At 30.1% G+C, this 16,367-nt stretch overlaps 1 protein-coding gene across 2 annotated transcripts in view; it reads left to right on the forward strand.

Moving 5' to 3' along the window:
- Positions 1 to 16,367, forward strand: part of LOC102804242 (uncharacterized) — a 69,522-nt gene that overhangs the window by 13,707 nt on the left and 39,448 nt on the right. For both annotated transcript variants that reach the window (XM_085500722.1, XM_085500723.1), the window contains exons 6-8: positions 1,970 to 2,194; positions 4,876 to 5,007; positions 6,580 to 6,741. In XM_085500722.1, coding sequence (XP_085356848.1) covers positions 1,970 to 2,194; positions 4,876 to 5,007; positions 6,580 to 6,741 — 519 coding nt within the window. The remainder of the gene's footprint in view (positions 1 to 1,969; positions 2,195 to 4,875; positions 5,008 to 6,579; positions 6,742 to 16,367) is intronic.

Consider the following 16,367-nt stretch of genomic DNA (forward strand, 5'->3'; position numbering starts at 1 on the left):
TACGGTCATTGAATTAATTCTAATTTAATCGCAATCCCGTACATTGTGATGAGTATACGCCAATTGCTCTATACGATGCGATTAAATGTAAACCAGTAAATAGATAACATTTTGATAATGAAGCATGAATGAACGGAAAACACAGACATTTAGTAAATCATTTCCAATAATGTTTCACAAACGTGTTCTAAGAAAAAACCAAACATTAACCTGTCATTTGAATATTCCACAGTATAGATGAAGAAACTGTGGTATTGATGGTTAATATTTATGAATTATTCGAAGTTAAATCGGATATTGTTTTGTCGAGCGCGAAGCTTACTTCGACTAGCATTATCGCTGCTGTGTCGTTAATTAATAATACGGCAAAACACGAGAGAAAGTGGAACACTATACAAATAAGAAATACGAGAGCTACAGCCGCGAACAGTGAAGATTCTATCACGTCTACCCAATGTTGTTACGGAAAAAGTTAATATCTTAATATCAGTGTCAAACGTACCAATTGGACGATTTGATGTCTCAAAGCCGACGAGAGGAAAATAAATAATTTCGAGGGTTCCATTCCATGCACATTATACACTGTGTTTATAACATGGAGACTGGTAGCTTCAATTTTAGATTATAATATTTGGTTAAAACAAGTATAACATCAATATCGATGCCGATAATAGATCACATATATGACCACACCCGATATACATAAATGCATAAAAAACATAAATGCAGTCTAAAATAGCAAGTTGTTCCCAAACAATAACGTTGAAGTCAAATGTTAACACTTAATTCATATATAATACATGTATTACTGGGATGAATCGACTACCGCATATTACATTTTCTAAAATAATCGGAACACGCATACACCACAGAAACATACACGGTGGTACCTACAGATCGCTTGACGACAAACAGATCATATGCGACAAGTATAAATACTGTATATGATGTAATAAATGGGTAATCATGTTGCCCGAATCAACCTATAGTGGAATGACCTATTTCTAATTCATCGCATTGCTTCGTATTGTACACAAAACTTCTAAGCCATATGCGCCATCCTACTGACACATGGCGTTGGTAGGTACCGGTCTGACCTCTAATCTCCACATGCTATTTCTATTAGGAAATGTAAACTTAGAACACCCCCCCCCCACACATATATAGGATAGATTGTCTATGCCAGTTGCATTGGTGAAGACATTCTTTCTAAACTTAGGAAAATATTGATGTTGTACGTATCTGTTTTTCCCAAAGTGCCGAAAACGTGTTATTACCAGCATGTGATGGGAAAAATATATCACTTGCTTTGTGGTGGTAATTTGGAAACTGATAAATTCAAACAGACACACAAAAATATAACTATTCATATGCCTACACACAATGTCAAACTACTTTTACCAACATGATAATGCAGACATTTTTGTTTCTAAATTCTATCAATTGGTTTTTATTTTCAATACCTTAGTTTGACGTAGTTAATTCGACTCTCAATACCTGATTGCTCCTGTAAAAATAGGAAAACATTAAATATGAATGTTATTAATGGTCGGTTTATGTGTTTCATACACGATAATGGTTACACCAACATTTAGAAATATGTGTGTGTACATTTTATTTCCCTGGCATATTGTCTGTACCTGTTATCAGTGTTAGCTCATGGAGGAGGCTCACACTCGCAGATTGTAACATTTGTATTACTTGGCTTTAAAAGCTGTTTTCATGAAGTCCACGCGCTTAGGGATTTTGATGACTTCATCCTCAGGTTCTACTTATGTTTGCCACGAGCGATGGATTATTGTAATGTGTTTTTTAATTTTATCGCATTCTGTGGACATATTGAATGTGCTATTTATATTTGATCCAGTATTATATTCGTGTTTTGAACTACACGGAGCATGCGCGACTTTTATATCTGATGAGTACTACAAAGACTAATGCACATGTTGTTTGTAACTATGAATTACAGCCGGAACTTGCCAAGAAGAGAGCGAAACAATTGTAGTATACAAGATGTATCATCGAGAACATCTGGAGATATGTCGCAATGAATGGAGGAAGGTATCTGTCATGGTACCTGGAGACGACAATTTTCCAGTCTTGCTCACTTTCCATACAAGCCAACATCGACTTGCTCCGTACCGAGGATTTAAAGCCATATATACTCAGTATTATGCCGACACTAAATATATGTGTAAGTTATTTACGTGTTACAAATTAATATGCTCGTGAATTTCTGCGCATGTCACGTACTATCTTGCGGCGGTCGTAATTTATATAAATAACTATATGCAAAAACTATGTTCGATTCATGGATAATTTTCTGCTGAAAAACATATACAATGTCAAAAGGGACAACAAAATTAGAAACACCCGTGACCGTCACACGCAATCAAAATTCTACGAAATTGATTATTGCAGTTCCAAGACGCAAAGAACCAAACAAACGACAAACGACTGACATGCATTATTACAATACAGATTCAACAGTTCTTTTCCAGACCGCATTTAATTGTTAATCATAATTCACATTTTAATACACCAAAATGCGAAAAAATGATAATCTCATTTATTTTCTGTATTAATATATATTCTTTATTTTATTCACTAAATGCACACACCGTTGCTTTAATAGTCGACGGCACGATTTGCATCTCAGTAATACCACAAATAATTACAATTGTGCATTTAGATCACGTGCTCAAGTGGGTTCATTAATAAGTTACGATGTCACGTAGCCTTATAATATGACGTCGCTGTCTTTAGGCAAACATCTGTAATTCTATAATACGATTTTGCGATTAAATTTAATTCCGCCATTATTGCAGTTGAAAAATATCATCGACATTCATTATTGCATTACAGTATTGTTAGGAATTTAATATAATTGTAGAAATACAAGCAAAATGAGAACGAATATTATTAAATTACAAAATAATTCCACAATTTTCAAAATTAATCAGGATATAGCAGCAGTGGTGTTTTAGCGGGAAACAAATTAGTGGTAAATAAACGATTGGAAGCGAAATTTCTCTTTTGATAGTAAAAATGCGCGATGCATGGTCACCATAGCAACACATTTGTTCGTTTTCATACAATGAAAAATTTAAAAGTCGTAAGACTATAACTAGTTAAAAGAACCAAGTAAAATAACTAAATACGTTTATTGCTCGCGATTTCCCCCAGAATTTATGTTTACTATGCACCTATAGATATATACATTCTGGATTCTGATTTATAGTGAGAACGTTGTTAATGCAACATATACAACAGCTCCCCTATTTATTGTGGGGTTAACATACCCATATCGCCTCTTTAATTAGTACTGAGTACATTCGCTTATTTGCGATACGTGACAAGAATCGCTGTTATTATTCATGGTATCGTTACAGGTTGTTTCATCACGGTATACGACAGTTGGCCTTGGCAACGCAATACTACTTTTGGTCATAACAGGCATAAACTAGTGTGGTCTGTGTCGCGATTCAAACAATAGCTTTCAAATTTGACGAATTCCATTTATTAGTATATTGTTATACACGAGCTACGATTTACTATTCTCTGTTGTAAACTAAGTATTATACAGTTTTGTCAACGGATAACAAACAAACATTCGAGATTGACATTTCTCATAGTTGATGTTAGTCTTGTGAGTTATCTTTTTACAGTCGTCCATAAAAATTCAGTTACTGTAGTAAATATATATGTAGAAGGTAATGCTACCTGTTGAAGACGAAATAAAAAGAAAATCTTTCTAGCATATGATGATGTATCTGAAATTGCATGAACCATCAGTATATAATAATCACACTGGGAAAGTTGACAGTCAATACTAAAATCAATGTACCAATCAATTCCTACCGACTGTCATTCACGTGATGAACTATCTTATGATCCCATTTAATTGGTGACTAATTTATTCTATGTTGCTAACTTCGCTCAGATAGATACAGTTCCCAGTCTCTCCAGTTAACAGCAGAGATTTGTTGCTTTGTTGCTACAAATTGCAATTTATGTCTAGTGAATATAATGTATCGCCAGAAAATCGAGGTTGAATAACAGCGTGACGGTTGTCTAGGTAATAGTTCATTTCCAAGTTATGCATAAAATAATAAAAAAGTAACACATACATAAATCCATGCGTTTTACAAACGTTTAGCTTATTACATTACACGATTGGTTGATGAAAACAATCCAAGGGAAGTTATTAGAATAGCCATAGATACAATTACGATAGATTAACCAATGTCCATTTCTCACTCGAATAAGTAAAAGTAGGTATTGTATATATATTTGTCAATATTTGTTTTACGTTTCATTACGATTACCATACTTTGGAGGAACAGTGATTTTGTTGTATTCTTCAAGCAGCAGATTTATCATTTGAAAATAAATTAAAATAACTACTAAATCTCCGTCAAAGGAAATCACTTATTAGGCTTCCTCTGTACACATATTTTGACAAGAAATGTGTTCGTAACTTGCGAAACAAATTCAAAGAGCTGTATTTTGTAATGTGCGATATCGTGTTCGTGTTGCGCTGTAACATGCCCTATTTATTCTGCAATTGTATGCTTTAACTAAAAATTCTGAAACTTATTCCTGAAATGAACTCATGGTATTACAATTTATCGAAGTGATGGTTACTGTAAATCAGTCACATACTTGATCACTCATCCACTCTCTTACCCACTCACCGACTCACTCACTCACCCAATCACTCAATCACCACTCACCCACACACTCACTAGCAATATATGGTAACAATTATTCATATCATCGATAAATAACTGTAACAGCAGTGCCCCCGCAAACTAGGTAAAATTAATTGTTTATGTAATATATTATGATGACTTTTTTCTTTTAAATTTTCAGGGGAAGGAAGCGTGGGCTGCAAACATGGCGATTTCCACTGCAGGAACAGCCAAATATGCATTCCCGAATCCCTAGTGTGTGATGGTTATAACCATTGCGGTGATTTCCAGGATGAACGTAACTGTGGTAACGGTTAGTGCTATAAGGATTTTGTTAAATTTTTAGTGGCGAAAACCGCTCTTTCTGTTCTATCAATCATATCATTTTGGCGACAGCCTCAGTCTTCGTTTACTTCTAACCGGTACCTAGTCTCTTATGTAACATTTCAAATTTAGGAATGAGGGAAAACCACAAACGCAGAGTCGCATTTTTGCAACACTTCGCGAAGTCGACTAACATCACGAAATATACTAATATGATAATCATATTTTTGTATTTATCATAAATGCGCAATGATATATATATATATATATATATATATATATATATATATATATATATATATATATATATATATATATATATATATAAATGCGGTAATAGAGGAATTAATACACCACTACATGAATATTGAAACTCGACAGCACTGTTTCGAAAGGTACAAGTACCTCACTCATCAGGAGCTTTATGTTTAATTCACTGCACCAACGAGCATACATATACTTCGCAAATTAACATATTAATTAAAAATAAAAACAAAAAAACATACAGGTTTAAGTGTTACATAATAAGGCTTTTGATCTGTGTCGGCATGATGATACGAGTTCATTTCTTTTGTTTAGTGTGGAGTGGTGAGGTCTAAAAATTATTAAAATTTTTTTATCAAACATAGAATGCATCGTTTGCTGGAGCTACTGTACGGGCTACCACGAGCAAGAATTTTCCATGTTATTCTGTGCTCAATATTTTTTCTTTGAGTGACCAAACATGTTTACTTAGTTCTGTCGCATTTCTAGAGGCCTGATTACGAAATGAGGCAGTGTGGTTTCTGTACCTTGTTTTGAATTCATTTCCAGCGGAAGTTACGCGCTTAGACAAACAAACTAGCGAAACGTACGTCGGTCTCACTGGAAATGAATTCAAAACAAGGTACAGAAACCACACTACCTCATTTCGTAATCAGGCCTCTAGAAATGCGACAGAACTAAGTAAACATGTTTGGTCACTCAAAGAAAAAATATTGAGCACAGAATAACATGGAAAATTCTTGCTCGTGGTAGCCCGTACAGTAGCTCCATCAAACGATGCATTCTATGTTTGAAGGAAAAATTTATAATAATTTTTAGACCTCACCACTCCACACTAAACAAAAGAAATGAACTCGTATCATCATGCCGACACAGATCAAAAGCCTTATTATGTAACACTTAAACCTGTATGTTTTTTGTTTTTATTTTTAATTAATATGTTAATTTGCGAAGTATATGTATGCTCGTTGGTGCAGTGAATTAAACATAAAGCTCCTGATGAGTGAGGTACTTGTACCTTACGAAACAGTGCTGTCGAGTTTCAATATTCATGTAGTGGTGTATTAATTCCTCTATTACCGCATTTATTCGCTCTACATATACTTTATATTGAGCACTTTTGTTTTGGAATAATCGACTCCCACATCTAGACTATATATATATATATATATATATATATATTAATGCCATCCTTTAAACTCCCTGAAATATTAATACCATTTATTCCAGTACACATATATCATTTTAAAATACCATGAAATGATCAGTTGAACGATATTCAATATTACATTTTCAGATTTTTCTCCTCCGCGACCAGAAGATGTGTGCAACCCAGACGAGTTCTATTGCGGAGACTACGGCAGATACGGATCAGCATGTATATATAGAATGAACGCATTGTGTGATGGATGGCGTGATTGTCCTAATGGCGCCGATGAAAAAAACTGCGCTAATATACGTGAGTACTCTTATCTGATCTTTCAACCACGAGGGCAGGAATCATTCACTTGCGCTTATCATTAAATATGCTGTCTAACCGTCGTTTCTATTATTTCCCTTTTCAGTTTCCATTTACTTCCAAATCAAATGATTGTTACCTGATAAAATAACTAATATACATATATTCCCTTATTTTGATGATTATATTAAGTTTAAGTCACACATTATTGTAAGAAATGACTTAATTTACATGACACAATGGTGGTCAAAGTTAATGTAAAGTAAAGTGATAACAACAATAATATTATGATTGTTTCATCGACAAGCAGTGCGCGCGATGGTTATAATTCCGTTCAGTGATGTCACTGCATATTATCATGAATAAATAGTAGTAACAGATAAGCTGAAAAATAAGACCAGTCTGTGGTGGTTTTGCGTTCACCCCACCTTTCCATTTTTTTTAATTGAAAAAAATCACTACAGCTGGGCCAATCTATAGTTCCATCAGTGCGAACCCAATCGTAGAAATACAAATGAACAAACCAGACATGAAACAAATTTACAAGAAATCTTATCTCTTATTACCAAATATATTATAGTATATTTTATTTGACATGAGATCCATAGTGAATACACAAATTATGGTAAACTGAAAATAACCCAAGCATGTACACACTAATTCAAAATCATGGTAAACTGAAAATAACACAAGCATATACACACTAATTCAAAATCATGGTAAACTGAAAATAACACAAGCATATACACACTAATTCAAAATCATGGTAAACTGAAAATAACACAAGCATATACACACTAATTCAAAATCATGGTAAATTGAAAATAACACAAGCATATACACACTAATTCAAAATCATTGTAAACTGAAAATAACACAAGCATATACACACTAATTCAAAATCACGGTAAACTGAAAATAACACAAGCATATACACACTAATTCAAAATCATGGTAAACTGAAAATAACACAAGCATATACACACTAATTCAAAATCATGGTAAACTGAAAATAACACAAGCATATACACACTAATTCAAAAGTATGGTAAACTGAAAATAACACAAGCATATACACACTAATTCAAAATCATGGTAAACTGAAAATAACATAAGCATATACACACTATTTCGAAATTATGGTAAACTGAAAAAAACACAAGCATTTACACACTAATTCAAAATTATGGTAAACTGAAAATAACGCAAGCATATACACACTAATTCAAAATCATGGTAAACTGAAAATAACACAAGCATATACACACTAATTCAAAATCGTGGTAAACTGAAAATAACACAAGCATATACACACTAATTCAAAATTATATTAAACTGAAAATAAAACAAGCATATACACACTAATTCAAAATCACGGTAAACTGAAAATAACACAAGCATATACACACTAATTCAAAATTATGGTAAACTGAAAAAAATACAAGCATACACACTAATTCAAAATCATGGTAAACTGAAAATAACACAAGCAAATACACACTAATTTAAAATCATGGTAAACTGAAAATAACACAAGCATATACACACTAATTCAAAATTATATTAAACTGAAAATAACACAAGCGTATACACACTAATTCAAAATTATATTAAACTGAAAATAACACAAGCATATACACACTAATTCAAAATCACGGTAAACTGAAAATAACACAAGCATATACACACTAATTCAAAATCATGGTAAACTGAAAATAACACAAGCATATACACACTAATTCAAAATCACGGTAAACTGAAAATAACACAAGCATATACACACTAATTCAAAATTATATTAAACTGAAAATAAAACAAGCATATACACACTAATTCAAAATCACGGTAAACTGAAAATAACACAAGCATATACACACTAATTCAAAATCATGGTAAACTGAAAATAACACAAGCATATACACACTAATTCAAAAGTATGGTAAACTGAAAATAACACAAGCATATACACACTAATTCAAAATCATGGTAAACTGAAAATAACATAAGCATATACACACTATTTCGAAATTATGGTAAACTGAAAAAAACACAAGCATATACACACTAATTCAAAATTATGGTAAACTGAAAATAACGCAAGCATATACACACTAATTCAAAATCATGGTAAACTGAAAATAACACAAGCATATACACACTAATTCAAAATCGTGGTAAACTGAAAATAACACAAGCATATACACACTAATTCAAAATCATGGTAAACTGAAAATAACGCAAGCATATACACACTAATTCAAAATCATGGTAAACTGAAAATAACACAAGCATATACACACTAATTCAAAATCGTGGTAAACTGAAAATAACACAAGCATATACACACTAATTCAAAATCATGGTAAACTGAAAATAACACAAGCATATACACACTAATTCAAAATCATGGTAAACTGAAAATAACACAAGCATATACACACTAATTCAAAATCATGGTAAACTGAAAATAACACAAGCATATACACACTAATTCAGAATTATGGTAAACTGAAAAAAAATACAAGCATACACACTAATTCAAAATCATGGTAAACTGAAAATAACATAGGCATATACACACTAATTTAAAATCATGGTAAACTGAAAATAACATAAGCATATACACACTAATTCAAAATTATATTAAACTGAAAATAACACAAGCATATACACACTAATTCAAAATCACGGTAAACTGAAAATAACACAAGCATATACACACTAATTCAAAATCATGGGAAACTGAAAATAAAACAAGCATATACACACTAATTCAAAATCACGGTAAACTGAAAATAACACAAGCATATACACATTAATTCAAAATCATGGTAAACTGAAAATAACACAAGCATATACACACTAATTCAAAATTATGGTAAACTGAAAATAACACAAGCATATACACACTAATTCAAAATCATGGTAAACTGAAAATAACACAAGCATATACACACTAATTCAAAATCATGGTAAACTGAAAAAAACACAAGCATATAACACTAATTCAAAATCATGGTAAACTGAAAATAACACAAGCATATACACACTAATTCAAAATCACGGTAAACTGAAAATAACACAAGCATATACACACTAATTCAAAATCAACGTAAACTGAAAATAACACAAGCATATACACACTAATTCAAAATCATGGTAAACTGAAAATAACACAAGCATATACACACTAATTCAAAATCATGGTAAACTGAAAATCACACAAGCATATACACACATATTCAAAATCATGGTAAACAGAAAATAACACAAGAATATACACACTAATTCAAAATCATGGTAAACTGAAAATAACGCAAGCATATACACACTAATTCAAAATTATGGTAAACTGAAAATAACACAAGCATATACACACTAATTCAAAATCATGGTAAACTGAAAATAACACAAGCATATACACACTAATTCAAAATTATGGTAAACTGAAAATAACACAAGCATATACACACTAATTCAAAATCATGGTAAACTGAAAATAACACAAGCCTATAACACTAATTCAAAATCATGGTAAACTGAAAATAACACAAGCATATACACACTAATTCAAAATCATGGTAAACTGAAAATAACACAAGCATATACACACTAATTCAAAATCACGGTAAACTGAAAATAACACAAGCATATAAACACTAATTCAAAATTATATTAAACTGAAAATAACACAAGCATATACACACTAATTCAAAATTATATTAAACTGAAAATAACACAAGCATATACACACTAATTCAAAATTATATTAAACTGAAAATAAAACAAGCATATACACACTAATTCAAAATCACGGTAAACTGAAAATAACACAAGCATATACACACTAATTCAAAATCATGGTAAACTGAAAATAACACAAGCATATACACACTAATTCAAAATCACGGTAAACTGAAAATAACACAAGCATATACACACTAATTCAAAATTATATTAAACTGAAAATAAAACAAGCATATACACACTAATTCAAAATCACGGTAAACTGAAAATAACACAAGCATATACACACTAATTCAAAATCATGGTAAACTGAAAATAACACAAGCATATACACACTAATTCAAAATCACGGTAAACTGAAAATAACACAAGCATATACACACTAATTCAAAATTATATTAAACTGAAAATAGAACAAGCATATACACACTAATTCAAAATCACAGTAAACTGAAAATAACACAAGCATATACACACTAATTCAAAATCATGGTAAACTGAAAATAACACAAGCATATACACACTAATTCAAAATTATGGTAAACTGAAAATAACACAAGCATATACACACTAATTCAAAATCATGGTAAACTGAAAATAACACAAGCATATACACACTAATTCAAAATCATGGTAAACTGAAAATAACACAAGCATATACACACTAATTCAAAATTATGGTAAACTGAAAATAACACAAGCATATACACACTAATTCAAAATCATGGTAAACTGAAAATAAAATAAGCATATATACACTAATTCGAAATTATGGTAAACTGAAAAAAAATACAAGCATACACACAAATTCAAAATCATGGTAAACTGAAAATAACACAAGCATATACACACTAATTCAAAATCATGGTAAACTGAAAATAACACAAGCATATACACACTAATTCAAAATCACGGTAAACTGAAAATAACACAAGCATATACACACTAATTCAAAATCATGGTAAACTGAAAATAAAACAAGCATATACACACTAATTCAAAATCACGGTAAACTGAAAATAACACAAGCATATACACACTAATTCAAAATCACGGTAAACTGAAAATAACACAAGCATATACACACTAATTCAAAATCATGGTAAACTGAAAATAACACAAGCATATACACACTAATTCAAAATTATATTAAACTGAAAATAACACAAGCATATACACACTAATTCAAAATCATGGTAAACTGAAAATAACACAAGCATATACACACTAATTCAAAATCATGGTAAACTGAAAATAAAACAAGCATATACACACTAATTCAAAATCACGGTAAACTGAAAATAACACAAGCATATACACACTAATTCAAAATCATGGTAAACTGAAAATAACACAAGCATATACACACTAATTCAAAATTATGGTAAACTGAAAATAACACAAGCATATACACACTAATTCAAAATCATGGTAAACTGAAAATAACACAAGCATATACACACTAATTCAAAATCATGGTAAGCTGAAAATAACACAAGCATATAACACTAATTCAAAATCATGGTAAACTGAAAATAACACAAGCATATACACACTAATTCAAAATTATGGTAAAATGAAAATAATACAAGCATATACACACTAATTCGAAATTATGGTAAACTGAAAAAATACAAGCATACACACAAATTCAAAATCATGGTAAACTGTAAATAACACAAGCATATACACACTAATTCAAAATCAACGTAAACTGAAAATAACACAAGCATATACACACTAATTCAAAATCATGGTAAACTGAAAATAACACAAGCATATACACACTAATTCAAAATCATGGTAAACTGAAAATCACACAAGCATATACACACATATTCAAAATCATGGTAAACAGAAAATAACACAAGAATATACACACTAATTCAAAATCATGGTAAACTGAAAATAACGCAAGCATATACACACTAATTCAAAATTATGGTAAACTGAAAATAACACAAGCATATACACACTAATTCAAAATCATGGTAAACTGAAAATAACACAAGCATATACACACTAATTCAAAATTATGGTAAACTGAAAATAACACAAGCATATACACACTAATTCAAAATCATGGTAAACTGAAAATAACACAAGCCTATAACACTAATTCAAAATCATGGTAAACTGAAAATAACACAAGCATATACACACTAATTCAAAATCATGGTAAACTGAAAATAACACAAGCATATACACACTAATTCAAAATCACGGTAAACTGAAAATAACACAAGCATATAAACACTAATTCAAAATTATATTAAACTGAAAATAACACAAGCATATACACACTAATTCAAAATTATATTAAACTGAAAATAAAACAAGCATATACACACTAATTCAAAATCACGGTAAACTGAAAATAACACAAGCATATACACACTAATTCAAAATCATGGTAAACTGAAAATAACACAAGCATATACACACTAATTCAAAATCACGGTAAACTGAAAATAACACAAGCATATACACACTAATTCAAAATTATATTAAACTGAAAATAAAACAAGCATATACACACTAATTCAAAATCACGGTAAACTGAAAATAACACAAGCATATACACACTAATTCAAAATCATGGTAAACTGAAAATAACACAAGCATATACACACTAATTCAAAATCACGGTAAACTGAAAATAACACAAGCATATACACACTAATTCAAAATTATATTAAACTGAAAATAGAACAAGCATATACACACTAATTCAAAATCACGGTAAACTGAAAATAACACAAGCATATACACACTAATTCAAAATCATGGTAAACTGAAAATAACACAAGCATATACACACTAATTCAAAATTATGGTAAACTGAAAATAACACAAGCATATACACACTAATTCAAAATCATGGTAAACTGAAAATAACACAAGCATATACACACTAATTCAAAATCATGGTAAACTGAAAATAACACAAGCATATACACACTAATTCAAAATTATGGTAAACTGAAAATAACACAAGCATATACACACTAATTCAAAATCATGGTAAACTGAAAATAAAATAAGCATATATACACTAATTCGAAATTATGGTAAACTGAAAAAAAATACAAGCATACACACAAATTCAAAATCATGGTAAACTGAAAATAACACAAGCATATACACACTAATTCAAAATCATGGTAAACTGAAAATAACACAAGCATATACACACTAATTCAAAATCACGGTAAACTGAAAATAACACAAGCATATACACACTAATTCAAAATCATGGTAAACTGAAAATAAAACAAGCATATACACACTAATTCAAAATCACGGTAAACTGAAAATAACACAAGCATATACACACTAATTCAAAATCACGGTAAACTGAAAATAACACAAGCATATACACACTAATTCAAAATCATGGTAAACTGAAAATAACACAAGCATATACACACTAATTCAAAATTATGGTAAACTGAAAATAACACAAGCATATACACACTAATTCAAAATCATGGTAAACTGAAAATAACACAAGCCTATAACACTAATTCAAAATCATGGTAAACTGAAAATAACACAAGCATATACACACTAATTCAAAATCATGGTAAACTGAAAATAACACAAGCATATACACACTAATTCAAAATCATGGTAAACTGAAAATAACACAAGCATATACACACTAATTCAAAATTATGGTAAACTGAAAATAACACAAGCATATACACACTAATTAAAAATCATGGTAAACTGAAAATAACATAAGCATATACACACTAATTCGAAATTATGGTAAACTGAAAAAAATACAAGCATACACACAAATTCAAAATCATGGTAAACTTAAAATAACAAGCATATGCACACTAATTCAAAATCATGGTAAACTGAAAATAACACAAGCATATACACACTAATTCAAAATTATGGTAAACTGAAAATAACGCAAGCATATACACACTAATTCAAAATCATGGTAAACTGAAAATAACACAAGCATATACACACTAATTCAAAATCGTGGTAAACTGAAAATAACACAAGCATATACACACTAATTCAAAATCATGGTAAACTGAAAATAACGCAAGCATATACACACTAATTCAAAATCATGGTAAACTGAAAATAACACAAGCATATACACACTAATTCAAAATCGTGGTAAACTGAAAATAACACAAGCATATACACACTAATTCAAAATCATGGTAAACTGAAAATAACACAAGCATATACACACTAATTCAAAATCGTGGTAAACTGAAAATAACACAAGCATATACACACTAATTCAAAATCATGGTAAACTGAAAATAACACCAGCATATACACACTAATTCAAAATCATGGTAAACTGAAAATAACACAAGCATATACACACTAATTCAAAATTATGGTAAACTGAAAATAACACAAGCATATACACACTAATTCAAAATCATGGTAAACTGAAAATAAAATAAGCATATATACACTAATTCGAAATTATGGTAAACTGAAAAAAAATACAAGCATACACACAAATTCAAAATCATGGTAAACTGAAAATAACACAAGCATATACACACTAATTCAAAATCATGGTAAACTGAAAATAACACAAGCATATACACACTAATTCAAAATCACGGTAAACTGAAAATAACACAAGCATATACACACTAATTCAAAATCATGGTAAACTGAAAATAAAACAAGCATATACACACTAATTCAAAATCACGGTAAACTGAAAATAACACAAGCATATACACACTAATTCAAAATCACGGTAAACTGAAAATAACACAAGCATATACACACTAATTCAAAATCATGGTAAACTGAAAATAACACAAGCATATACACACTAATTCAAAATTATATTAAACTGAAAATAACACAAGCATATACACACTAATTCAAAATCATGGTAAACTGAAAATAACACAAGCATATACACACTAATTCAAAATCATGGTAAACTGAAAATAAAACAAGCATATACACACTAATTCAAAATCACGGTAAACTGAAAATAACACAAGCATATACACACTAATTCAAAATCATGGTAAACTGAAAATAACACAAGCATATACACACTAATTCAAAATTATGGTAAACTGAAAATAACACAAGCATATACACACTAATTCAAAATCATGGTAAACTGAAAATAACACAAGCATATACACACTAATTCAAAATCATGGTAAGCTGAAAATAACACAAGCATATAACACTAATTCAAAATCATGGTAAACTGAAAATAACACAAGCATATACACACTAATTCAAAATTATGGTAAAATGAAAATAATACAAGCATATACACACTAATTCGAAATTATGGTAAACTGAAAAAATACAAGCATACACACAAATTCAAAATCATGGTAAACTGTAAATAACACAAGCATATACACACTAATTCAAAATCAACGTAAACTGAAAATAACACAAGCATATACACACTAATTCAAAATCATGGTAAACTGAAAATAACACAAGCATATACACACTAATTCAAAATCATGGTAAACTGAAAATCACACAAGCATATACACACATATTCAAAATCATGGTAAACAGAAAATAACACAAGAATATACACACTAATTCAAAATTATGGTAAACTGAAAATAACACAAGCATATACACACTAATTCAAAATCATGGTAAACTGAAAATAACACAAGCATATACACACTAATTCAAAATTATGGTAAACTGAAAATAACACAAGCATATACACACTAATTCAAAATCATGGTAAACTGAAAATAACACAAGCCTATAACACTAATTCAAAATCATGGTAAACTGAAAATAACACAAGCATATACACACTAATTCAAAATCATGGTAAACTGAAAATAACACAAGCATATACACACTAATTCAAAATCACG

Source organism: Saccoglossus kowalevskii, chromosome 6 (genome assembly GCF_978046115.1).
Source record: "Saccoglossus kowalevskii chromosome 6, keSacKowa6.1, whole genome shotgun sequence".
In the NCBI taxonomy this organism is placed as follows: Eukaryota; Metazoa; Hemichordata; class Enteropneusta; family Harrimaniidae; genus Saccoglossus; species Saccoglossus kowalevskii.